Raw genomic sequence first — 25,301 nt, forward strand, 5'->3', positions numbered from 1 at the left:
CCAAGCTGTCTGCCCCAGAGATGCCCTTCCTGTCCATTTCTCCATGGACCTCTCTCATGAGCAGATGGCCAGAATACCTCCTGTGTGGTTTACCCTTGAGAACTAGAGAGCCATCTGCTGGAGGACACAGTAGCCTCTGTGTTTGTGTGTACATGTGCAGGTAGGCAGAGAGGGCAGGCAGGCTTGCCAACTGCATTTTTAAGGGCCAGCCATCAGAACAAATGTGAACACAGTGCACTTTCGCATCCTGCTTCTCCCTCACTGGCTTTTTGTTTTTAAATCACTGCAGTACTTAGGTTTTGTGCTTGGCTTGATGCAACAACACGTAAATTAAAACCAGCGTGAAACTTTAAAACATTGTTCTTGGTAAACCCAATGTACAAGGCATTCTGTTGACATGGATGCCATAGGTGCGGACAACAAAATAAGCATCAGTGTGATACATTCACCTCTAGGGTGGTAGGCGGGTGGTTTATTTTGGTGTATATTATGAGAGTTTTGCACTTAGATGAAGTTGTGGTTTTCAGCCAGGGTTAGGTTTGTCCCCCTCCCCTCAGGGAGCATTTGGCAATATATGGATGCATTTTGGGTTATCACACTTAGGAAAAATGGTGCTACTGGCATCTAGTGGGTAGGGGCTGGGGATGCTGCTGAACGTTGTACAATGCACAGGACAGTCCCCACATACACAGCAAAGAAATACCCAGTCTAACATGTCAGAGACTGGTGCCAACGTTGAGAAACCCTGGCCTATGGAAATCTGTGACCTGATACCTGGTTTTAGAAGGCCGTGTAGAGTTGGTTAACTTAGAAACAGCGTAGCTTGTGGAATAAATATACCAGTATAGTATATGGCTCGGGGAAATTTCTCTAGTCCATGTGGGTAAGGGAATAAGTTCCCAGAACTTCCCCTGTGCATTCTCTTTCAGACCTCTGTTCTCAGTGACTAGCATCAAAAGTCAGCTTCCCTCTGCTCTTCGTATCTGTAAATGTTGAGAATTTAGATGTATTGTTGTTTGGGGGTCATGATATAATTTGGAAAACCATACATGGTATTAAAGAATATTATTAAGAATATGAAGACTAAGGAATGCCTTACCTTATCCATTCTTTACAAAAACAGCCCAATCAAGGAACCCTATGGCAGGTGAGGAATCAGGACTCAGCCTGGTCAAGTCTTGGTAAAGTCTACTGTGGCAGGAGTCGTTGAAACAGGGAAGGGTCTGCAGAGGCAAGAAGTGGTGAAGAGGTACCCAGAGCCCTGCCTGTACACTGTGCTCTACCTGGGCACTGAGTGTAAGAAAAATGACTTGTATTTCCTTGTTCCCTTTTGACTCTTTGAAAGAAAATTTCCATTTTGTTTGGGGTTTTCCTCCATTACCAGGTGAATAAATTCCAAACAAATTAAATCATGAGACAGAAAGATAGATATTTCCAAACGTGCTCATTTTGTAGGTCTGGTGGCAGGTGGTTTCCCTCTCCTGAAAACAACACTCCTTGACCACGCAGACCCGTCAGTATGCGTGGCTGTGGTGCTTGGCATCAGGACCACCTGCGTTTTTGTCTGGCAGCCCTGATTGGTGGTGGTTGCTTTCATTCACTTCAGTTCACAGTGAGACACTGCTCCTCTTAGGAAAAGCTACTCTCTTACCCAGCCGGACTGTTGAAATTACCCCCAAGCCACATACTCCACCAGGTATGTCTATTTCACAAGCCAGGCTGCTCCTAAGCAACCCTCCACATAGCTACCTAAAGCCAAGTGTTGGATACTGGTGCTGGAAGAAGGGGGAAAGAATTGTACACAGGAACAGGCCATATGAAAGTAGACCTGAAAGCGCAGAAGTTAGAGCTGTGGGTCAGCAGACAGGTAGAGGCTATTGGAGGTCAAGACAAGGTCAGGAATCAGCCAGGCCTTTTCCACAGCAGATTCAAGGAACACGTAAGAAAACGTAACACAGAAATTTGTATACTGAAAACTGTTTGCTTATACACATCGTGAGAGTTAGGCACTGCAGACCCTAAAGGAGGAGAACCCCCACGTTAGGCCTGATGTCTCCATGGCATCGTAGAATCTTAGTGTTGGGATAGTCTTTATCCATCCGATGACATCGGCTCAGTCATTCAGCCAGCACCGAGCAGGACACTGTGATTAGATGGCAGACGGGTTAGCATAGTTGGAGAGTGTGGGGTCAGAGGTCTGGGGTACAGAAACCCACCAGTTTCCTCTGATACCAACGAGAGGGAAAGGAAGCAGTCCTCTATTGAGCAATGGACTGTGGGTCAGACACTTTCACTGTAGTAGCAGGTCATCTGTCAGCTAGGGCTGTGTCTGTGGTCCATTTTGAGCTTGGCCACTGAAAGGCTGGTGTTTGGGGATCAAGTTCAGGATGTTCTGAGGGACCTCCTGAGAACAGCCACATCACCTGACAGTCCAGAAAGGTATCTGAGTCTGGTGGCAAGCTCCTGTGGGAAGAATCCTGAACTGGGTAGTTAGCTGTTGCTAACTGATACCAACTTTTATGACCTTAGACAACATCAGAATCAATTCAGTTATGCTCTGAGTTCAAGAGGAAAGGACGAAACAGAAATAAGCAGCACCCTCAGCTGTGACCCAGCTGGCACTTTTGGAAATAACATATGGGTGAAGCCAAGTTGTTTCTTCCTGCTTCTCTTGTGAGAAATGACTACCTTGTTCTCATTTCTCAGTGTTAGTCTTACTTACTTTAAGAGTTGTAATCTAAAGTAGGCAAAATGCAGTTACTTCAAGTTGTATGTTTTTCCCCCCCTTAATAGAGGTGCTGGGAGTTGAACCCAGGACCTCGTGCATGCCAAGCACGCACTCTGCCACTGAGCTATACCCCCTTATGTCATACGTTTTAATGAGTGACTCTGATTGGGTCAAAAAGCAGATGGAAAATGTTGGAATGTGATATGTTAAACCTTGGAAAACAAGTGACTTCTGGTTGATGACAGCATAGACTGAAAAATAAATGAAATTAGTAGACTTACAGAATTTTAGATGGGGAAGAAATTTCAGCAATCATCTAGTCAAAGGCTTTCACTTTATAGAGGAGGAAACTGAGGCCCAGTGGTATCATTAACTGTCTCAGTCTCACAGCCCCCCCCCCCCCCGGTAGCAGAAGGGGCCCCATACTCAGATTTTTCTGCCTGTTGCCATCCCCAAGTGTCTGTTCATGTTTACTCATGAGTGTGGTGGGCCTTATGAAATGAGGGCAGTGGTCATTGTCTATAAATGCTTTTTCTTCCCTTTTTCTACTTTTGGCTGAAAAGCTGGTTGGTGGCAGAGATAAGAGGCTCCAATCAAGTGTCTTTTCATTTGTGTCTGGGCCTTGTCCTGCACCCCCAGCATCCAGCTCTAGGTAAGGGCAGGGAGAGAGCCAGGAACAGCAAGATAGTGGCATGGTGCTGTGAAAAGGATCTGGGAGAAGCTTATCCAGCAACCCAGAGCTGTGGTGAAAGCAGAATCATCTTAGGCAGCCAGGGCCCCACAGTAGGGCTTCTCTGGGATGCAGCGGGAGGTACTGGCCCCTGTTAGTCCATCACATTCACCTCCATGACTGGCAGCTCCTGGCCAGGGACTGTTCCCTTCCATCCCTGTTGCAGCCCGTGTGTCCAGCTGGGCTTTGATGCTGCTTCTGTTCCAGAGACCTAAGGAGCTTTTCTGACAGAAGGAACTGATCTTAGCCTCTGGGACCAGGAAAACCACAGTGATTCAAGAGAGCAGTGATGGGAAGTATCCAGAGGCAAAGAAGGAAAAGCCATTAGACAGGAATCGAGAGAGTTGCAAGCAGATGGGAAAGTCCTGCACTCCGAAAAAGGCTGGGGTTTTTGTTGTCGTCGTTCAAATGCATGGGGTTCTTAGACAAGAGGATTTTGGAAATGGTGTGTAGGGAGAAAATCACATCTTGAGTGCAATATAATCCTGGATCTTGAGACATAAAGGTCACATGGGCAGGGAATGCTTAATCCATACTTGAAAGTGTGCATAATGTTTTAAATCACCCCTGACTTCAATACTTTAATCTTATTATAGAGATTCTTGAAAGATATGTCAGTATCCTTTGGTATTTCAGTCTGTGCATTTTAAGTGTATAGTCTTTTGTGAAAAATGACCTAGGATTTATCTTTCAGGTGTGCAGTTTTTTCTGAACTTCAGTTTGTTCATCTATAAAATGAACGTAATAGGGTTATGGTGAGAAATCAATAATGCAAATAACTTGACCTGGAACATAATGAGCACTTAAAACAATTAAGCAGAATCTCAGGCAGTATTATGGAAATACGTGTGCACATTTATCTCATCAAAGAAATTATTATATTAAGGCCTTTAAATACTTAAAACCCATCTTTTTGTATTGAGGAAACACTTAAATTCCAAAATTTTAAAGCCCCTTCAGATAAATACTAGCATGAGTATTTCAGATCTTTTTGTTTAAAACTCTCTTAGCATTGTTTTTCTGTGGTTTACCAGAAATATGGGCAGAATTACCAAGTGTGTAGTAAGAATACTGTTAACAATTACCATTACAATCATTTAGAATAACTTAATTGTGAAAGGAGTGATAGCTTCACTTCCCATTCTCTCAGAAAAGATAGCATGATCATAGGAATTTAAAGAGAAGCCATTTTATTTTCATTCTTTATCAGCAGCCATCATTCCTTAGTCCCAACATCTGCTGGTTCTGTTTGAGATGGAGTGTTTGTGGTCTACCTATCAAAAGGGGGTCCAAGATCAGCAAACAGCACATCTCTAGCAAATGAGGCTTTTTGTTGTCAATCTATAGAAGTCAGTATTTTCAGTTTGTAAAATTATTTTTGTTTTATGTATGATTCCGTCTCATTTAACAATTATAAGCCTTCCTCTTTCTTCTAAACCTTGGATCCTTGAGCTTTGCCTTTCTGGTCCATAATACTATTTATTCCTATAAAATATATATATACATCTGTGTATATATTTTTCCATAAATATTAGTTATTCCTATAACACATGTAGAGATATATTATATATATATATATATTATGATATCCTATGTCATATGCTGTATATATTCATATAGTCCTTTCTGGCCCACTTAAAGAGTTTATTATGATAATTCAACTAAGAAGGAGAAAGAAATTAAACTGGGAGAAATTTGAAAGAAGCAGCAAAGCTAGTTTTAGTTCTTCTAGGCCTGCTTCTATACCGTTTATTATTTTGCTCATTTCATCTGTTTTCACAGATCCAGAAACTTAGTTATTAAAAACATTAAATGGCTAATACAAATTGAGGCATAAATGGAAAAAAAAAATCCAGTGATCCCTGCCTCAGGAAGAAGTTTTATTTATGTTTTTGTTCTCTTTATTTGAGTAAATGAATAGTTATTAAGCCCTCCTGTTTTATGAAGTCAGAGAAATTACCTCCTGAATTAATTAACTGCAGGCTAGTGTTAAATTTCCCTGCATCTCTTAGCTTTCCTTAAGGGGTTGTAATCATCTCTTCTCATTCCCTAAAACAGCAAGAACAGCAGTGCGTCTGCATGTGTGTGCGCATGTCTGTCTTCATGTGCAGCAAGAGCCCAGGGAGAGCAGGAAGTGTAGGCAGGGCTAGGGGTCAGTATCCTCTCCAAGTAGGCGGGGCTAATACGAAAGGCTGGGAGAGACGGATGAGAGTGGGGGTTCCTGAAGGTTTTCTTCTAGAGGAGAAGGGTTGGTTGTGCTACACCTGTCCTGTGGAAATCTGGTAGACAAGCCTAGATTCTAATTCCTTATCTAAAGATTCCAAAATGCCAAAATCACAGTGAAACTTTTCTGCTTTGGCCCCATCTAAAGAGCCTTTCAATCTAGTGCCCACATCTCTGTGTACCTGAACTGGCAGAGTTCTGTGAAAAGGTCTCCTGGAAACTTGAGAGGAGGGAGGCTTGGCTTTGGCCCCGACCACCTCCATACCTCTGGGCAAAGAGGGTTAACCATGAACTTGCTGGTCAGTGGAGAACAGAAAGAATAGAAGCTGGCTTGCTATTGCTTGGCAATAGACCCACACAGCCAAGAAACAGGTAGACTAGCCATAGAATTTCGCTGGGTCTGTGCTGAATTGAAGGGCACAGTTGGCAAAGCTGGTATCTCTGTATTTCCGTGTCCAGTTATGATGTCAGATGTGATGATTGTGAGCATGGGCTCGGGGTTAACAGATCTGGGTTGAAGGGGCTGCTTTGTCACTTCCTCTCTGTGTGAATGAGCTCATTTGTCTTCCTGAACCAGTTTCATCTTAAGTAAATAAGGAGCAAGAATTTTACCTTCCTTGTAGAGTTGTTGTGAGCATAAATGCACATAAGGGAGAAAATGCCTCTAACACCCTTAGTACAATGCCTCGATGACAGTAAACCCTCAGAAAATGCCAGCTAGAACTGTGGTCTCAGTGTGCTCCATTCATTCCCCCTAAAAAAGAGTGAAACAGAGGTATGGTGAGGATGCCTCCGTAATATGAAGCAGTTTCGGCTAGAGAGACTGGATTGCTTCTCATTACAGGGAAGCTAATCCTGCAGGTTCTCTCTAGCCCTACGGTGTAAGACTCTAAAGTGGCAGGTAAACACGCACTTCTGCAGTTACTGTGTATTTCTCTCTGCCCAGATGTGTCTCTCAGCTCCCCAAATGCTGCCAGGCTGTTGTTACATACTCTTCTACTAGAATCCACTGTCTCAATGAGCCGATTATGGAATACATCTCTTGTTGTTGCAAAAAAAAAAATTGTGAATATGGGTACAAATTCTTCTGAAGTTCTATTTCATATTTCAAAAGCTATCTAGAGAAGTGCAAAATTTTATTATAGTAAAAAGGATTGAAGAAGAACTATTTGTTAGGTGATCAAAAGATAGCTGCAGTTTCTGCCCTGTGAGAGCTTACAAGTTCAATAACAAAAATTCCTAAGAGCAGGCATGGAATCTTACTCATTTTAGAGTTTCCAGGGCGATTCTTTTGTAAATGCAGTTTAGCGTTAATTGGTATAAAATAATTGAGCATCGTTATTAGTATGTAACTTAAAAAAAAGGAGATTATGAAATTAAAGGCAAATAGCACAATGAACACGCAAAGAGGGTCTGTTTCACACAAAGAGGGTCCTGTTTCTGATCAGGAAAATGGAAGCTAAAACAGCAAGAGTAGCAGAAATTAACAATATTAATGATTCCACTGTTGGTGAAGGTTTGATATTTTCTGTTCAGTTGTCGAGTATACAAATTGGTGAAATCTCTTTTGGAGGCATTTTGGCAGTACCTACAAAAGTAGAAATACGCATATCCTTTAACTCAGCAGTTCTTTTTCTAGGAATCTGCTGCAGAAATACTCAGGAAAGAAGTGTGCAAAGTTATATGAGCAAAGACATTCATGATAGCGTTTTTTGCTATTAAGAAGAGAGAATAAGAACCCCAAGGTCTATCATTAGGAGACTAGTTGAAACAGTTGTGTTTATATGCAAACTATGAAAATCTGTATATCCATCAAAAATGATGAGAATCTGTATATATAGGCACAGAAGACGTGTGGAAAAAACCAAACTGCAATAAAGTATGCACAGCAGGATCCCATTTTTATATTTTTTAGTGTTTACACAGGTGCATATATTTTCGTTGTGTAGGGAAGGAAGTCTAGAAAGATACACGCCAAAGAAGTGACAGTAGTTAACCCTGAAGAGCAAGATAGAGGTGGGCACATTCGTGTTTTCTAGAGTTAAAAGAGTTGTCTGACTTTTTGTCAATGAGTATGGGCTACCATTTAAATTTTTTAAATTGAGCAATGCTACAGAATTTCTGTGTAGACATTTCTCTTTCAGTCTGAGATATTTTGGAGTCTGCATCACTTTTCAGATAAAGAGCATTTGGCCATGCGTTTATAGGGTACAATCACTCGGAGATAAGGTTCAGTTACATGTAAAAGCAAGAACCTGAATAACTGTAGCTGAAGCAAAGTTGAAGTTTCTCTCTCGTGTGACAACACAGAGATAATGTACTTCCTCTGCAGAGTTGTCAGGCGCCCAGATTCTATCTTGTTTTTCTGTGGTCCTCATTGTATGGCTTCCAAGTAAGATCAAGGACGTGGGGAGGATGTAGATCAGGCAGTAGAGCACATGCTTAGCATGTATAAGGTCCTGGGTTCAATCCCCAGCACCTCCGTTAAAGAACAGCTGCTCCCCTTCCTGTTAACAGTGTGACCTGGGAGTGGGACACATCATTTTCTCTCCCAACTCAGTGGTCAGAAATTAAACACATGAATGCACCTGGCTGCACAAGAACTAAGCAAACTACCCAGTTCAACTTTCTATTACTGGTTAACAGGGGTTTTCAACATTGGCACTATTGACGTTTGGAGCTGGATAGCTCTTGGTTGTGGGGGACAGTCTTGTGCATCATATGAGCAGCATCCTGGCCTCTATCCGATAGATGTCAGTAGCCCTTCCCAGTTGCGACAACCAAACGCTGCTCCAGACGCTGCTGCCTGTCTCCTTGTGGACAAAATCAACCCTCATTGAGAACAACTATTAAACAAGAAGGGTGAATAGATACTGGGAACAACTAGCAACATCTGCTGTAGGCATCGTGGTGTTCTCCCCAAAACAGTGCTTGGCACCAGTGTGATAGTTTACCTTTAAAACTGACACCCTTTGAGCGGGGGTGTATAGCTCCATGGGAGAGCGTGCGTGCTTAGTATGCAAGAGGTCCTGGTTTCAATCTCCAGTACTTCCGCTGAACATAAATACAAAACAGAAACAGGCTCATAGACATAGAATACAAACTTGTGGTTGCCAAGGGGGAAGGGGGTGGGAAGGGACAGACTGGGATTTCAAAATTTGTAGATACTGACAGGCATATGCAGAATAGATAAACAAGATTATACTGTATAGCACAGGGAAATACATACAAGATCTTGTGGTAGCTCACAGCGAAAAAAAATGTGGCAATGAATATATGTATGTTCATGTATAACTGAAAAATTGTGCCCTACACTGGAATTTAACATAACATTGTAAAATGACTATAACTCAATAAAAAAGTTAATAAATAAACAAACTTAATTACTCCCTCTACAAAATTGACACCTCTTTACCAGGAAATACAATACTCTGAGACAATGTGAAGTCAGGTTTTTATTGATTCTAGAAGGATGAAAAATCAATCCTTCTACTTTTATTTATTGACTCCAAATTAGTATTTGTATCAAATAAAAACTATTGTTATTTGAATAGACAAACAGATGAAACTTGCTTCCCTAGTGTGTAGGGTAACATTAAGGGTATTAGGCTGCGCCACGTTTGTGCTGAATGTCTCAGTCTGCACTGTAGTACTTCTAAAAGCCTAGTATAGCAGTATTCATAATGCTGCTCTATCCTAAATCAAAAATTTCATCTGCATTTGATGGCATATCTCTCTTTTAAGGGCATTTAAGTGTGCATGATTTACCACTGCCAAATATCTTAAGAGTATATAGTATTTTTCTGTTATTAGAAGTGTTTCCTTAATATGCTTCGCCATTTCAATGAGAGTATGTGCTTCACTGCCAATCATATAAATAAGGTGAGGATAATTTAAAAGAAAGGATAAAACACCTTTTCTCTGTTCTGCCTTTTCTATCACACTGGGAGAATCAGATCTTTGTTCAAGCAAGTAGATACGCTGGGATCTTTTTGAAAAGGCTGGTTAGTAATAAGGGAAAATTAAATAGAAAGTAACTCAGTCTTGGGCTTCTTCCAGGTTTGTTTAGTGCCTGGTAGATCAGAATGACCTTGTTATGAGGCAGTTTCACCCCATAGAAGGTTTATGCGGGTACAGAGGAGGACATCATTATGTCTAATATTGGTCATAATGGTACTCCAGTATTCTTACTTTTGAAAGATGTCAATGGCTGCAGAAATTGTGTCAGAAAAGTAGTCGCCAGCCCTAAAAATAACAGAATATCCCAAAAGTATGAAACCACTCGTCCTGGGAGAAGGGAGTAATCGTGTCTAGCTGCTATGTGAGCAAAAGGCTGTGCGAAGAGACTGGTGGTAACACTGAGCCTGGAAGAATAGGTGGAAAGGCAGAGGGGCAGGGAGACAACATTGAGGGTGTGAAGAGCTTCATGTGCAGAGACCAGGAATCACATGGCCAGTCTCAGTGGGATAATTTGGCCGAGGCTGTGGGTTTGGGTAAACGCAATAGGATCTGTGGTGTGGCCAAGACAGCAAACTGCCCGCCCAGAATTTGGTCCCTCTCCCATAGCAAAACTGGAAGTGGAAAGCAGCCCACCCTCCAAGCAAAGCCTGCTCTCCTTGCGTCTTGATGAGGCCATGTGATTTGTCCTAGCTAATGGACTATGAGTGGGTCTTTATCTAGAGGATCTGATCTGGACAGTAGATGGATGTCACACTCGAATTAGGTAGTCTGAAGAGAGTTTAAGAAAGGCATTGTTTGCAAAGATGCAGGAGTGCTCTAAGGAAACTACAAGGGGTAGTATAGTGTTACGAGGCCAAACCCTACCCTGTTCTCTCTCTTAGGCCTGAGAGATAAGGGAATGGTACAGTTTCTAGGACCCCAAATAGGAGTTATCCAGAGAGGCGCACAAGAAAGCAAAGGAGCTGTAACCTTCTGAGGGACACGTCGGTCTGGATCAAACCCACAGTCAGGGAAGGAGGGGAGCGGACAACCTAATCCCTCTCTACCCTCTCGTACAGTCTTCTGTGGAGGCGTTCCATTGGCCAGATCCAGCTGGAAGCCAGAAGGTTGGAAGTGCTTTGATGTAGTTGTTCAGGGAATGTCCCGTGATGCAGAGTAGGTGAAGGGCTGAGTAGAGACCTGGGGTAAATAAATACTTGGCTTTGTGACTTCTGGCAAAGGTGGTAAGAAGTGGGAAGTAGGTGTTCTTTCATCATTCCTGCTCCTCCTGTCAGCCAGCTGGATTTGGAGGCCTTTGAGACCCTGGGGGATGTCAGAGCCACAAGTATACAGGATTCCACCTAACAGGAAAGCAGAACGCCAGGCGGGAATGCCCACAGACTGTTCCTGATTAAGAGATGGACTTGTGTTGAATTAAGACATCAGATTTCAGGGTTGTGTTTTTCACGGAAGTTAGCATTTGATTTTATTTATTATTGCAATTAGCATTAGCAGGAATTTGATTGTAGAGAACCTTGATGGCCAAGCAAGGAATTGAGATTCTCTTCTACAGAAGGTGAAAAACCAGTGAAAGTTTTTATGCTGGGAGATGGTATTTAAAAAAAAAAAAAAAAAAGCTTGAGAATGAGGACTGTGACAGTCACGTGACAGGTGGAAGGGACCACAGTGAGCAAGCAGTTGATGCTGCTGCTAAACCCCACGCGACCAGCAGAACCTGTGAATTGGTCAAGGACAGTGCAAGCTGGAAGGGGACAGACATTTTAATCACATTCCAAGGTCGGGTACCAGTCCACCGTGTAGGTGATGGGGAAAGAGGTGGTCTAAGACCAGTTCTGTGATCACCCTGGTCTATGAAAGAGCTTGGCTGGCCCGTGTGAAGTGTGGAGACTAGAAAAGGCATTTTGGAAAGAGTTGTTGATATGTCATGGGTTCCCCCACAAGGGGGAGAGATTAGGAGAGGGTTTGCCCATCACGCTAAGCCTAAGGAAGGGGGCTTCAGTGAGACCACTGTGAGTGTGAGATAATCCTTGCAGCCTGGGGGATGCAAGGGATTACCATATTTTCTGGGAAATTGAAAGAACAAGAGAATTGTTGGTCAGCTGCTCTGATGGTGGCAAAGCAAAGAGTTCTTCAGGAGCATAGGGAGATAGTTTGTTGACTCCTAGAGTTTTGGGATAAATGATATGGGACCAGTTGAGGGCACTGAGCTAGAGATAAAGCTGATGTTTGGCCATCAGGGAGCCTGTCCAAGTAAGGACTTAGAGGAACAATGTGGAACTACCAGTCAGAGGAGATGTATTCTTCCCTTAAAGGTGAGAATACCAATTGGAGGGGTGACTCCCGATCCTGTGAAAGTAGCCCACCGCAGAAAGAAATGCACACAGACAGCCAGCAAGCTTTTTGAGTGCCTGGGGCATTTTACCACGGTAACCCTCTCCTCAAGTAAGACTTTTCTTGCCCTCTCCAGTCAGAAAAGAGAAAGAAGCCCCCCAACCCTTCCCACTGCTGGTGGCCAGCTTGTGCCAAGGCAGAAGGGGGAAGGAGACACGGTTATTGACAATATAGTTAAGGTTTTTATTATTAAATGGACTAGAAATACCAAGTACATGAGATCATTTTTACTGATCTCTGACCAGATAGAAGCAGAGGACTTTAGTCTCGAAGTCACCAGAAGAGTCATAGACCTGCCCTAAATTTCATCCTAGGGCAGCAGAAGATCTAGCCTCAGAATAAGTTTAGAGGGACAGTGGGTGATGAAAATGAAGTTGACTGTGATTACACTTTATAAGAGTATAACGGTCACATGGGTTACTGTCATGGAGGCCTTGACCTAAAAGAAAATGAGATTTAAAAAAAAAGCAAATCCTAAACATGCCTTTGTCATCCTTCAAAATGTATTTATAAACATAGCAAAAGTACTTTCGTAGAAGGACATTTTCATTCCTGCATGTCACATAAAATTTAGAAAATCTGAGAAATACAAGGCTTGAAGGTAAAGATCACCCAGTATTCCCACAACCCAGAGACAATCATACAGTTTGATGTATTTCCTTCCTGTCTTGTTTTCCCCTGTGGATGTGTATAAAACATTGGTGAGTTTTTCTTTTTCAAATTTCACTCTATTATGTGTATTTTGTAGCCTGTTTTTTTAACATAATATATTTTAAGTTATAAAACATTTTAAAAATAATGTTTAAGTGAAGGCATAAGTTGACTAATCAAATAATTTTGTCAAATATTCTAGATCGAGACTTGGACTGTGAATCAATGATAGTAATGAGAAAAGAACAGAGAATTTAACACATGGCTTTAGATATTCTATCAAGTTGTGACACTCATATTATCAAAGAGCCACTTTTTGAGACTGTTGTCATTTATACGCTGAAAAACTCAAACTCAGTTTTTTAGCCCAAACCTCTGTAACCTCTGTTCTGAGCTCCAGATTTGGATCTTGACATCTCTGTTTGGATGTCTCATTGGCATCTCAAGTGAAACTCTTATTCTTCTCCCCAAAATTTGTTCTTCTTTCAGTCTCCCCAACTCAGTGAAGCAACCTCATTCCTCTCAATTGCTCAATTAAAAAACCAGGAGGCATTTCAGTACTTTTCTCTCCCTCGTTTCTAGCTCATAGCAAGTTCTGTTTATCTCCCTTCAAAATGTATCTCAGGTTCAACTCTCTTGTCCATCTTGTTCATCACCCTGCTCTGAGCCACCCATGTCTCAATATGAATCATGACAACTGCTTTCTAATCACTTTTCCTCATGAATTCTCTCCAGTCTGTTCTCCACACAGCAGCCAGAGTAAACTTTCTCAAACTAGAATGTCCCTTAGTGAAACATATCAAAGCCTTAGCATGACCTGTGAGACCCAGACCTAGATTCATCCCGTCTTTGCAGCCTCCAGTTCCAATGCCCTTCCTGATGCCCACCACAATTCACCCACAGTGGTTTGCTTTCAGGTCCCTGAACTGCTGCTTCTCTATACTTGGAAATTGATTCCCCTGACCTTGTAATGTGACTCAATTCCTTGAGAGCAAGGACTCTGGCCAGGTCACATCTGTATCCCCAGTTTGTAGAAGAGTGAGTGGCAGGTGGTGGGCACACAACCAGCCTCCATGATATGACCTGCCAACTGGTCCATGCTCACCTTCCAAGTTTCAGCCCGCCTGTCATTCCCAGGTAGACCCCTCCTGACTCCACCTTTCTCAAGTGGAGCTCGACCCTTTTGACCTCAGTCATGTCAGCCTGTTGTTGATACCACTGACTACAGTTGTCAGTGTTTAATTGTATCTTTGTTTAATCTCTTTCACCCACTAGGCTAGAAACTCCCATGAGAACAAGAACCATTTTCATTCTTTCCCCAACATCTAGCATGTTGCCTAGCTCACAGAAAATCCTCAGGTCTTTGTTAAATGAACAGCATGTGACTGAGTGGAGTTCTGAGGGGAGCTCTTCTCTTTGCCTGGGCAAGGCTGTGAAAAATGCTGGAGTCAATCCTGAAGTAGAGTGTGGTGTGCAGAGTCATGGGGCCACCAAAGATGTCCATGTCCTAATTCCTGGAACCTGTGAATATATTATTATATATAGCAAAAGGGGCTTTGTGGGAAAAAGGGGGGGGGGCTTTGTGAGTGTGATTAAATTAAAGATCTTGAGATGGGAAGAGGATCTTGGATTATCCAAATGGTCCCAGTGTAATCACAAAGGTCCCTATAAGAGGGAGGCTGGAGAGTCAGAGTCAGAGAAAGGAGATGTGATGACAAAAGCAGAAATGAGAGACAGAGGGAGGGATTGAGATTAAGAGAAACTTGAAGATGCTTCTGGCTTTGAAGATAGAGAAGGGGGGCACATGTCAAGGAATGTGGTTGACCGCTAGAAGCTTTGAAAAGGCAAAGAAATGGATTCTCCCCTAGAGCCTCCAGAAAAAAACACAGCCCTGCCAACACCTTGATTTTAGGATTTCTGACCTCCAGAACTGTAAGATGATAATGTTTGTTTTGTTTGAAGATGCAGAGTTTGTGGTCATTTGTTACAGCAGCAATAGAAAACTAATACAAGGAGGGACTGGAGAAATGGTTTGCAGAACCTGCAGGTGAAAGGTGTTCTCACCTCCTTTCAGAAGGCATTAGGCTTGCTTACCCACGAACTCTCCCATGTCCGTAGTCCTACAGCCAGTTCCATGCAATCTAGCCCTTTATTTTTCCTTAATTCTCTCATTGGGACAAATAAGAAATCTATGCTTTCTTTCTTGAGTACAGATTCAGAGGCAGGAAGGAGAACCTGGAACTGGACTTGAGCTGCAGAAATAAGGGAGAGGGGTGGGAACTCCCTGACTGGACAAGGATTGTCTCCTCTTGGTCTTAAGAGGTGGTACTGAACCATTTTTTTAAATGGTCTAGTTTAAGGTGGTCGTCAATGAACATCTCTGAAATAGAATTAGACTTTCTACATTTGTGGTTTTGGAAAAGTGGATCTTCTGAGCAAAAGAGAAAAGATGGGACCCCTTCCTTGGGAAAAATGAACACAGCAGAAACACATGTAGTTGTTAGGGGTTCATGGACCTGTAAGGTCACCTTGCTCAAAGGACAGTGTGTGTGTGTTTAGAATCTTTTTTAATGTTGATATGCAGGAGTTAGTGGGAGCTAGGAAGGGGCTAATATAGGAGGGCTTCCATGTCAAGCTAAGGTATTTGGGCTTAATCCTGCAGTGAATGTGGTACAGACCCATTAAGCAAGGTGGTAACCCAATTAGATCTGTACTTAAAAAAAAATCACTCTGGCAACATATATCTTGGCTATAATCCTATCATTTAGGTCATCAGATCACCTTAGGGGGGAAAATGTTATTGACTTCAAATGTTTTAATACTGCATTTTAAAGCCAGTGATATCAGATTATATATTAAGCGATTTAATTTCATAGACAATGTGCTGTAGAAAGCAGTTTCCTGTAACCAATGTAAGATCATTAAAATCTTGCTGTTGTCAGGGTCATTGCTCCCATAATAGCGGATTTATGTAGACACTGAATCTTATTGATAGTATCCTCATTATTATCTCATGGTTCCAGTACTTCTTGGCTTCTATCAGATCCATCTCCAGCAGAGAAAATTCAGGCAGGTTTAACAGTGGGCCCTGGTAGAGTGCTGAACTGGCGCCTTCTGGACCAGAGCATCACTCCTGGCTCTACCGCACACTAGCTAAGGGATTTAGATCAAGTTAGTCTCCCAGAGCCACAGTTTCTTTATAAAATGGGCATTAAAAGCCCTGCCTACCTACAGAGCAGTTGTGATGATCCAACGCAGTCATTAAAAGGTAGTATTTTACTACTCAGCCTTAAAAAAGAATGAAATAATGCCATTTGCAGCAACATGGATAGACCTGGAAATCATCATATTAAGTGAAGTAAGAAAGAGAAAGGAAAAATAACACATGATATCACTTATGTGTGGAATCTTAAAAAAAAAAAAAAAAAGGACACAGATGAACTTATTTACAAAATAGAGATAGATGACAGACTTACAGACATAGAAAACAAACTTACGGTTACCAGGAGGGAGAGGTGGGTAGTGGAGGGATTACTGGGAGTTCAGGATTTGCAGATAGTAACTACTATATATAAAGTAAATAAACAAGGTCCTACTGTAGAGCACAGGGAACTATATTCAATACTTTGTAATGGCCTATAATGAAAAAGAATATGAAAAAGAATATATATGTATAAATAAGTACGATGCTGTCCACCAGAAACTAGCACATTTTAAATTGACTACACTTCAATTAAAAAGGTAGTATTTTGAAAAACCATAACATATTATACAAATGTAAACTGACAGTTTTCCTCTTAGTATTACCGTCACCCCTGAACAAATTTAAGTTAGTAAAGAGGAGCTACGAAAGTAAATGTTGTGGTTTGCTTTTGTGATGTTGTACAGTTCCTTCTCCAAGTATCAAATGCTTTAGAGGTTTTCCTAGCATCCAGACAATATACTGCCTCCACTTAGCCCTTGAAAAGTCCTGAATTAAAAATAGACTCTGGCTGTATTCTGAAACCTAAACCTATATGTTTTAAAGCAAAGGTCCCCCTTGGAGTTCAGAGGGGAAATGATTGCATCTCAGCACATTTAGAGAATATGCAAAGCCATGCCAAGAAAATCAGAGGAACCGAGGGTGTGTCTGCAAAGCTGCCAGTTCGTTACAGACTCACTGGTCTGTTGGTAAGCATCCCCAAGGAAGAAGGAGAGGGCCGGTGGCTCAGAGTTTGCAGGGAAAGAACTGCTGGTTCTAGAAGAACAGACATGAGCACTACACACAGCAGGTTCTTTGTCATCATGATTTACTGGTCTGCTAATCAGACTCTCCAGGTGGCATTTCAAAGTGTTTTCGCAATTTTAAAGCACGTCGTGTTCGAGAGTGACAGTGTCAGAAAATACTAGTTTCTCCCATCTTGGCCACCGTGCCTAATGTCCAATGGGAAAAAGTCAAGTGATGGGGACTTCACTGCTAGTGACTTGAGAAACCACGTGCCACAGTGAATACCATCAGATATTTCCATGAAGCAGACAAGATGCTTTTTAATTATACCCAAATGCATCAGTGCTAAAGCATTTAGCTTTACAGAGATGGGGAGGAGGAAACCTTGAGGTGACAGCCCTCCCGTAGCAGCAGAATATCTCCTTTTGTTGATTTCTCCCCATGTTATTAGTAGTGACATTAACAATAGTGTTCATACTGGTTTACCAACTGGTTTACAAGTTTTTCTTAGGCTTACCCATGGTTGGGTATGATCAGAAGCAAATAAAATATTTTATCCCTATCTCATCAAAAGGGCTAACTCCCTCAGAGCTGCTTCCTTTGCTGAGGTCAAACAGCCAGGCTTAAAAGAGTGTTTCCGACTCTGATTCTTTGAAAAAAAAAAAAAAGAGAGAGAGAGAGAGAGAGAGACCAGGAAGCAGCATGGGCTTTGCAGCCAGCCTCTACCACACGCTAACAATGTGCGTGGGCCAAGTCACTTAACCTTGCTTAGCCTCAAATCCCCACCTGTAAAATGGGTGTGACTATCGCTACTTTTGCAGTGTGCTTAAAAGAGCTTAATGAGGTCAAAGACTCTGACATTAGAGGCAGCTCTGTGCTTGTTCATAACTTGGACTCTGGAGTCAGACTCCCCAGCTGTGAGCCCCAGTTCCACCTCTTCACTAGCTGTGTGACCTAGTGTAAGCTATTAAACCTTCCTGAGTCAGTAAAGTGGGGATGATAATAGTATCTACCTCATAGGGTCGTTGCAAGGATAAAAGAGTTAATATAACCAAATGCACTTAGAATAGTGCTTGCCTTTTAGTAAACACTCTGAGTATGTGCTATGATTATGATAGATGTGATTGTAAGTATTGTTATCCATATATCAAGTACCTGGCATGAATAGTTGATTAAAAAAATTAACTTTTATTATGAGTTCTATTATTTTTCTCTTTAGAGCACTTGAATATTAAGGAGCCTAAAAAGAAAATAATAGTATTATACATCTGTTTTTTTGGTTTAACTAAACAGATGTCAGTAGAGTGCTTTCCAAAGTCTTATTGCTTCAGGAGCTCAAAATTGAATCTTATACAATAGGAGAAAGATTTCTTTTCAGTGCTCCTTAGAGCAAGAGCAGTTTCTTGAGCCTCAATGCATACTTTCTGAATCAGAAATTCTGGAGATGCAACCCCTAAGTCGCTTTTGTTTTTGTTTTTCCATACCCATTGACTTTTTTTAAGGCCTGGTTTTTAGAGTAGTTGTAGGTTAACAGAAGAGTTGAGAGGAAGGTACAGAGAGTTCCCATACACCCTCTGTGCCCACATATGCACTGCCTCCCCCATTATCAGCATCTTCCACCAGAATGGTTCATTTGTTACAGCTGATTAAACCTATGTGCACACATCACTATAACCCGAATTCCATAGTTTACATTCCAGTTCACACTTGGTGTTGTACATTCTGTGGGTTTAGACAAATGCATATTTATGTGTATCCATCATAATAGTATCATACAGCGTATTTACCCTGCCCTGAAAATCCTCTGTGCACCACCTCCCTTCCCTCTGCCCGTGGCAACCACTGATCTTACTGTCTCTGAAGTTTTGCTTTCAGTCTGTTTTAGCAAGTGTCCTAGTGATTTTTATACTTTCTAAAGTTTGAAAACATCAGATATAGACTCCTGCAACTTTGACCACCTTCTATTGCTGGGGTGAGGGGAGGGAGGGGTCAACAAAGAATTGGGTACTCTGTCTGTCTGACAGGTATTCCAGCAGATGACTAAATTAAGCAGACATACAGGTAGTTCTGGAAAGCAGAGTCAAGGGTGGGGTGCGAGGGATAAAAAGCACTTTGAGAGCATGTGAGTCTGTTGATAGGTCTGGAACAGAACGTTTCAGGGTGTTGGGTTCTCTGGAAAGTACTGATATCACATCTTGTCCTGTACTGCTCAGAGTGATGGATAGAAGAAGAGAAACCTTTTGAATTTTTATGTGAGGTTAAAATGAGAAAAATTCATTTCAGCCTTCTGAAGTCAAAGCTATTGGTACAAAAGGTCGCTGGTGCCAGTGAGTGGCATTGCAGAGCTCAGAGCTGGAGTATTAAAATAGCAACATTTTGTTTCTTAAATACAAGTTGCGCTGTATGGGCTTGACTCTCGGCCCTTTGCCATCTTGCTGCTCTGGGATCATAAGTAAAAAGGCATGTGAAAAAAAGAAAAACATCCAGACATATCTCTACCTCTGTAGGACTAAGGTAGATACTTGTCCTCGCACTGAGGGTAATCTAATAGTCTCAGTGAGGTAAGCAAAACGACTAAGTGATGACCCCATGGGAAAGTGATTGTTCCTGGTTGTATAGTGGAGATGACTGAGCAGTACTGAGTGATCGTGGCCATTTCAAGTGGAGTCAGCCCTGTACAAGATGTGGTTTGTTTGGGGTTCAGCCGTGGATTGACAGGATTACGGAGACTTAGGAGAGGAAACCAGTCTCAGGGGTGGGGTGGTTTGGTTGAAAGATATTAGTTTGATGCTGTATGTACTATGTTTGTGATGATAAAACAGCATCCAAATAAATTTAAAAGGTCTGAGAGTCATATGGAGAGAGCCAGTACTGGAAGCCGTTAAGAATGGATTGAGGGGGAGGGCATAGCTCAGTGGTAGAGTGTGTGCTTAGCATGCACAAGGTCCTGGGTTCAATCCCCAGGACTTCCAATGAAAAATAAATAAACCCAATTACCTCCTCCCCCCAGAAAAAGAATGGATTGATTATCTGCATAATTAAGGAAATCTGAGGCTCCAGGATGAAACTTTTAGGGACATTGCAATAAAAGCAAATAAAGTATGAGAAGTTAGTGAAGAAATGAAAGGAGAGAGACCATCAGAAACTCTACAAGTGGTCCCAGGACCATGTTCTCGCCTAAAAATCAAGAGGATACATTTTTTTCAAAGAGAAATGTTTTTTGATGTTAAAAACTTGAAGAAATTAAAAAAGAATAAAACATGGGAAGGTGGAGATGGGTCTTGGATTTGCTAAGTGAAAATGTTGACTCAAAAAGAAAATATTTTTCCTGTAAAACAGATGATATTACATTCATTTAAGCCATGGTTTCTCAGCCTCAGCACTGTTGATATTTTGGGCTCGATAATTCTTCGTTATGAGAAGCTGTCTTGTGCACTGTAGAATGCTGAGCAGTATCCCTAGCCTTAACGCACTAGATGCCAGTAGTAACACCACCACCACCACTTACGATAGTCAAAAAAATGTCTTCAGACAGTGTCAAATGTCCCTGGTTGAGAACCACTGATTTAAGTATTTATTTAGCTCTCACAATGCACATCGTACTTCATTAGATCCTGCAAGGAGTCAAAATATACCACATTTTTCACCATTAAGGAGAATGCATTCTAATTGTCCTAAACTGAGTTATTCTGCTGTTTCTCCTATTACTTTGGTTTAAATTATATATATACACGTATACACACATGTATGTACATGCACACACATGCATGTTATTTCCCCAAGTTAACATTATGTTAATTATGGAATAATGTTAGAAAAGCAGTATATTGGAAATATTGGTGTTCCAGTGCTGCGTGTTTTATTACAGTGTAGGAAAACTTGATTATGGCTCTATGACAAGACTGGTCAGCAATTTTCAAATTAAATGTTGTATATTCTAGAGCTCAAATTATGTTTTTCTCTCTCATTTCTTATAAAGACAAAAATACTCTTCTGGATCCATAGGTGTGTTCTGATTTTTCAAAGTACCAATTATCTCTTGGTAGAAAGTATAATGCTCTGTGTTAAAAGTGTTCTACTGAGTTCCTAAGTTCTTAATAGGAATTTAGGATTTGGGACTGTAATTTGACTTTAGAAACATTTCTAGGAAAGATTACCATCAAAATGATTTCATGGCAAGAAGGATCTTTAGTGTTTGAAATGGGCTCTCCATCAAAAGAAGCAACTACTCATCTTTCCAAAGCTGGCTTCCTTGTTGCTTAGGAACAAGAAAGGAAATCTGACCTCACTCTTTTGTTTCTGCTGCTTGTGACATTGAACAAGGCCCCAGACTATTGAGGCTAACACTGAAATCCTTCTTTTCCCCACAGACTGCGTCATCTGCCATCAAAGGTGCTATTCAGCTGGGAATAGGATACACAGTGGGTAATCTCACTTCCAAGCCGGATCGAGATGTTCTCATGCAAGACTTTTATGTGGTGGAAAGTGTGTTCCTACCCAGGTAAGAACACCGTGATTTGTGATGATTTCCATGCTGAGGAACCTTCCTCTTCATGGCATCCCCGCATTGAAGGCTTCTCTACTGATACAAGACTTTTCCACCCACGTATGTGTGCGTCATGTACTGATGTCCATGTTGGACCTCTGGCAGACCCAAAAACAATCCACATGACTCTTACTTTCTGTTGCATCAGGTGGCTTGCATTTTTTATATAGAGATGGTAAATAGGGTTCATCCTGTGGGCCAGTTGTAATTAATTTTGATAATGCCTGGAAAACCCTCTGGAGATTCAGTGGGAAGGAGTACAGACGTGGCGGAGTAATGACTGCATAGCTTTAGACAAAGAGAGCACCCAGGAAGCAGTGGCAGGTGCCAAGTTTTGCTAGCCCTGATTTACAAGATGGGCGGGGTGGACTCACATTTGGGCCTTGTATCTGAGTACACTCATGCATCTCCTTTTTTAACTTTCCTCCAGAGAACTTATAAGAATCTCTCTATCTTGACACCATATTTGCAAAAACACCCAAGTTACCCATATGTGTCACCCCTGACTTTGTCATATTTGGGGGAAAAAAAATCAATTCAACAAATAAATCTGAGATGGATAGTGGTGATGGTTGCACAACAACGTGAGGATATGTAATGCCACAGAAGTGTACACTTAAAAATGGTTAAGGTGGTACAGGAATCACACCATAATAAAGGTGTTAAAATTTTTTTAATTAAAATATATATATAAAAGTGGTTAAGGTGATAAGCTTTTTATTGTGTATATACTTTACCAAAATAAATAATAAAAAATTTAAAACTCTAATACTAGCTTAGTATAGGAAGAGGAATACTCGTTACTAAATTGGAAATGTCACTACTACTGATAGGATTTTTCAAAGAAACATAAAAATAAAGATTTGGAGGCTTGAGGGTAATTGTCTTTGGGGCTATGAGGATTGACTTAGACATATTTATATTTTAAAATAAATGTTTCCAAAATAAGCCAATTTTATCATCAGTTATTACTAGGCTTGAGTGAGAATGGCTGGGCCAACAGTTTTCTTCTCAGTGTTCTCATAGCCTTTTTTTTTAAACTTTTTTTATGGAGTTATAGTCATTTTACAATGTCGTGTCAAATTCCAGTGTAGGGCACAATTTTTCAGTTATACATGAACATACATATATTCACGGTCACATTTTGTTTTTGCTGTGAGCTACCACAAGATCTTACATATATTTCCCTGTGCTATGCAGTATAATTTTGTTTATCTGTTCTGCACATGCCTGTCAGTATCTACAAATTTTGAAATCCCAGTCTGTCCCTTCCCACCCCCTGCCCCCTTGGCAACCACAAGTTTGTATTCTATGTCTGTGAGTCTGTTTCTGTTTTGTATTTATGGTTTTGTTTTGTTTTTTTTTTTTTTTAGATTCCACATATGAGCTATCTCATATGGTATTTTTCTGGCTTCACTTAGAAGTACATTCCCCAGGGACATCCATGTTGCTGCAAATGGCATTATGTTGTTTTTTATGGCTGAATAGTATTCCATTGTATAAATAAACCACATCTTTATCCAGTCATCTGTTGATGGACATTTAAGCTGTTTCCATGTCTTGGCTATTGTAAATAGTGCTGCTATGAACATTGGGGTGCAGGTGTCTTTTTGAAATAGTTGTTCCTTCTGGATATATGCCCAGGAGCGGGATTACTGGGTCATATGGTAAGTCTATTCCTAGTCTTTTGAGGAATCTCCAAATGATCAATAGGCACATGAAAAATGCTCAGTATCACTAATTATCAGAGAAATCAAATCAAAACTACGATGAGGTGTCACCTCACACCAGTCAGAATGGCCATCATTCAAAAGTCCACAAATGACAAATGCTGGAGAGGCTGTGGAGAAAGGGGAACCCTCCTACACTGCTGGTGGGAATGCAGTTTGGTGCAGCCACTGTGGAAAACAGTATGGAGATTCCTCATTGCCTAATTTTTTTTTTAAATCTTCAGGAAAATGGTACTTAAACATTTATTTCTATGCCCAGGTGTCAAAACTGCCTAGAAATAAAACCTTTATGTAGTCACAGGAAAGCCTATAAATAAAAGAAAGTCAGCTATGAACCTGGACAGCCTCATTTTGCTTTAAACGCTCTTGAATGAAGAACAGAGTTGGTCTGTGGAAGTTTTGAAGTTTGCTTCTCAAGGTTTCCCTAGCAGCCACGAGAACTAATTTCCATGCAGAAAATGGACAGCCCCAAGGCCTAAGATATAATTCTGTTTGCTCATGTTACTGCTCTTCTTTCTATAGCCGGAAATTGTCTGTTGCATTTGTTTTTAACAGTTTATCATTCAAAAAAAGTATGTATTACCATTTTTTTCTCTTTAAAGTCAGGAGGTCATGAGTTAAATCTTCTGGTCTGTTCTGTTTGGTTCAAATTCCTGTAAATGTGTTTCCAGATAATTCTCATCCTCGTGGTATTTTAGGGCCTCTACCCAAACACTTCATCCTTATGTTTTCCTTCAACTACAAAGAGCAGGAGGAGTGGAGGCCTTTTGTGGAAGGGCGGCTGGCAGTGAGTTCAGGGGCTGGAGCAGTTACAGCTAAAGATGGATGTGCAGAGACAGGCAGGGTGCTCCATCCTTGCTGATCTCTTCTACTTGCAGTGTCCAGTCAACAGAGCCAACCATTGAAGGGCACTGGGGGAAAGCGTGGCCGGAGCATCTGGTCCCCAGACATGCAGCATCAGCATCATCTGGAACCTGCTAGAAATGCAGATTCTTGGGCTCCACCCCAGATCAACAAAGTCAGAAACTCTGGGGCTGAGACTCAGGAATCTGTTTAAACAATTCCTCCAGGTGATTCTAAGCACATAAGAGTTTGAGACACACTGATCTAGCATATTGCTTCCCTTTTTAGAATGATAATTGTTCTAGTAGATACCAGATTTGGTTCTTGGAGTTGCTTCATGAGCCTTGGAGCTAATAAAACCCCAAGCAATTTTTAATTAATGTCCTATATATCAAAATTACATCTGTTTAGCAGCTGTATTATACATGACACTGTATGAGATACTTTATAAGAAGGAGCACATAAATAAGGTCTTCATAGGCACAGGTAGGCACTTTTTTGACTGTCTTGATTCCTTTTGTTCATGAATGATTTATTATAAGCGTACTGCATCTTTATGATTAAGGCCAAATAAGATATTTTTTCACTTTTTTCTTCAGGAGTAGAAGACCAAAGTTGTACCTGGATTTTGTATCTTTGACCTTAACTCTGTGTTCCAAGATAGCAGCAACAGGAGCTGAATGGCACACATGTCACTGGGGAGAGTGGTACCTAGGTAGAGGAGGCAACTGTCACATTTAAAATACATCATTTTAAAGTGTGTGTAGCTTTTAAATGTCAGTATGACATTAAACATTTGATTCAGACAAGATTTTCTTTCAGCAAATACTTTATTGTTTGTTTAAGAACATATGTGCTCTGGGTGCATTTTCATGAAAACAGAAGAAACTTATATGAGTCTTGCCTCAGTTTCCTCACGTGGGCTCAGTTTCTTCATTGGTTTAGCAAAGGGATTAGGCCCAGTGTGTCTCACTGGAGGTGCTACTGGCTTTTTTTTGGATGAGATAATTCTCTGTGCAAGACTGCACACTCATCATTCCCAGCCTGTGCCATGCCAGTAATATCTCCTTGTTACTAGCAATCAAAATACCCCTACCAAGTGATAGATAAATTCAGTATCTTGATTATGGTGGTGGTTTCAGGGATATATCCATATATGAAGATTAACAAATTGTACACTTTACTGTATGTCAGTTATAACTCAGTAATGCAGCCAAATAATACCCCCTAACTACTCCCCCAAATTTCTCCACCTGCCTGAGGGTGAGGGGGTGAGGAAGGTGGGCAGGACT

The 25,301-nt window shown here is 41.2% G+C and overlaps 1 protein-coding gene and 1 non-coding gene across 4 annotated transcripts in view; one reads left to right on the forward strand and one right to left on the reverse strand.

Moving 5' to 3' along the window:
- The window catches only part of PIP5K1B (phosphatidylinositol-4-phosphate 5-kinase type 1 beta), a 283,779-nt gene that overhangs the window by 133,700 nt on the left and 124,778 nt on the right, over positions 1-25,301 (forward strand). For all 3 annotated transcript variants that reach the window (XM_032477797.1, XM_032477799.1, XM_032477798.1), the window contains exon 4: positions 21,261-21,391. In XM_032477797.1, coding sequence (XP_032333688.1) covers positions 21,261-21,391 — 131 coding nt within the window. The remainder of the gene's footprint in view (positions 1-21,260; positions 21,392-25,301) is intronic.
- Positions 2,791-2,862, reverse strand: TRNAA-GGC. The gene has a single exon. It is a non-coding gene; the product is annotated as a tRNA-Ala (tRNA).

This window comes from Camelus ferus, chromosome 4 (assembly GCF_009834535.1).
Source record: "Camelus ferus isolate YT-003-E chromosome 4, BCGSAC_Cfer_1.0, whole genome shotgun sequence".
Taxonomy (NCBI): Eukaryota; Metazoa; Chordata; class Mammalia; order Artiodactyla; family Camelidae; genus Camelus; species Camelus ferus.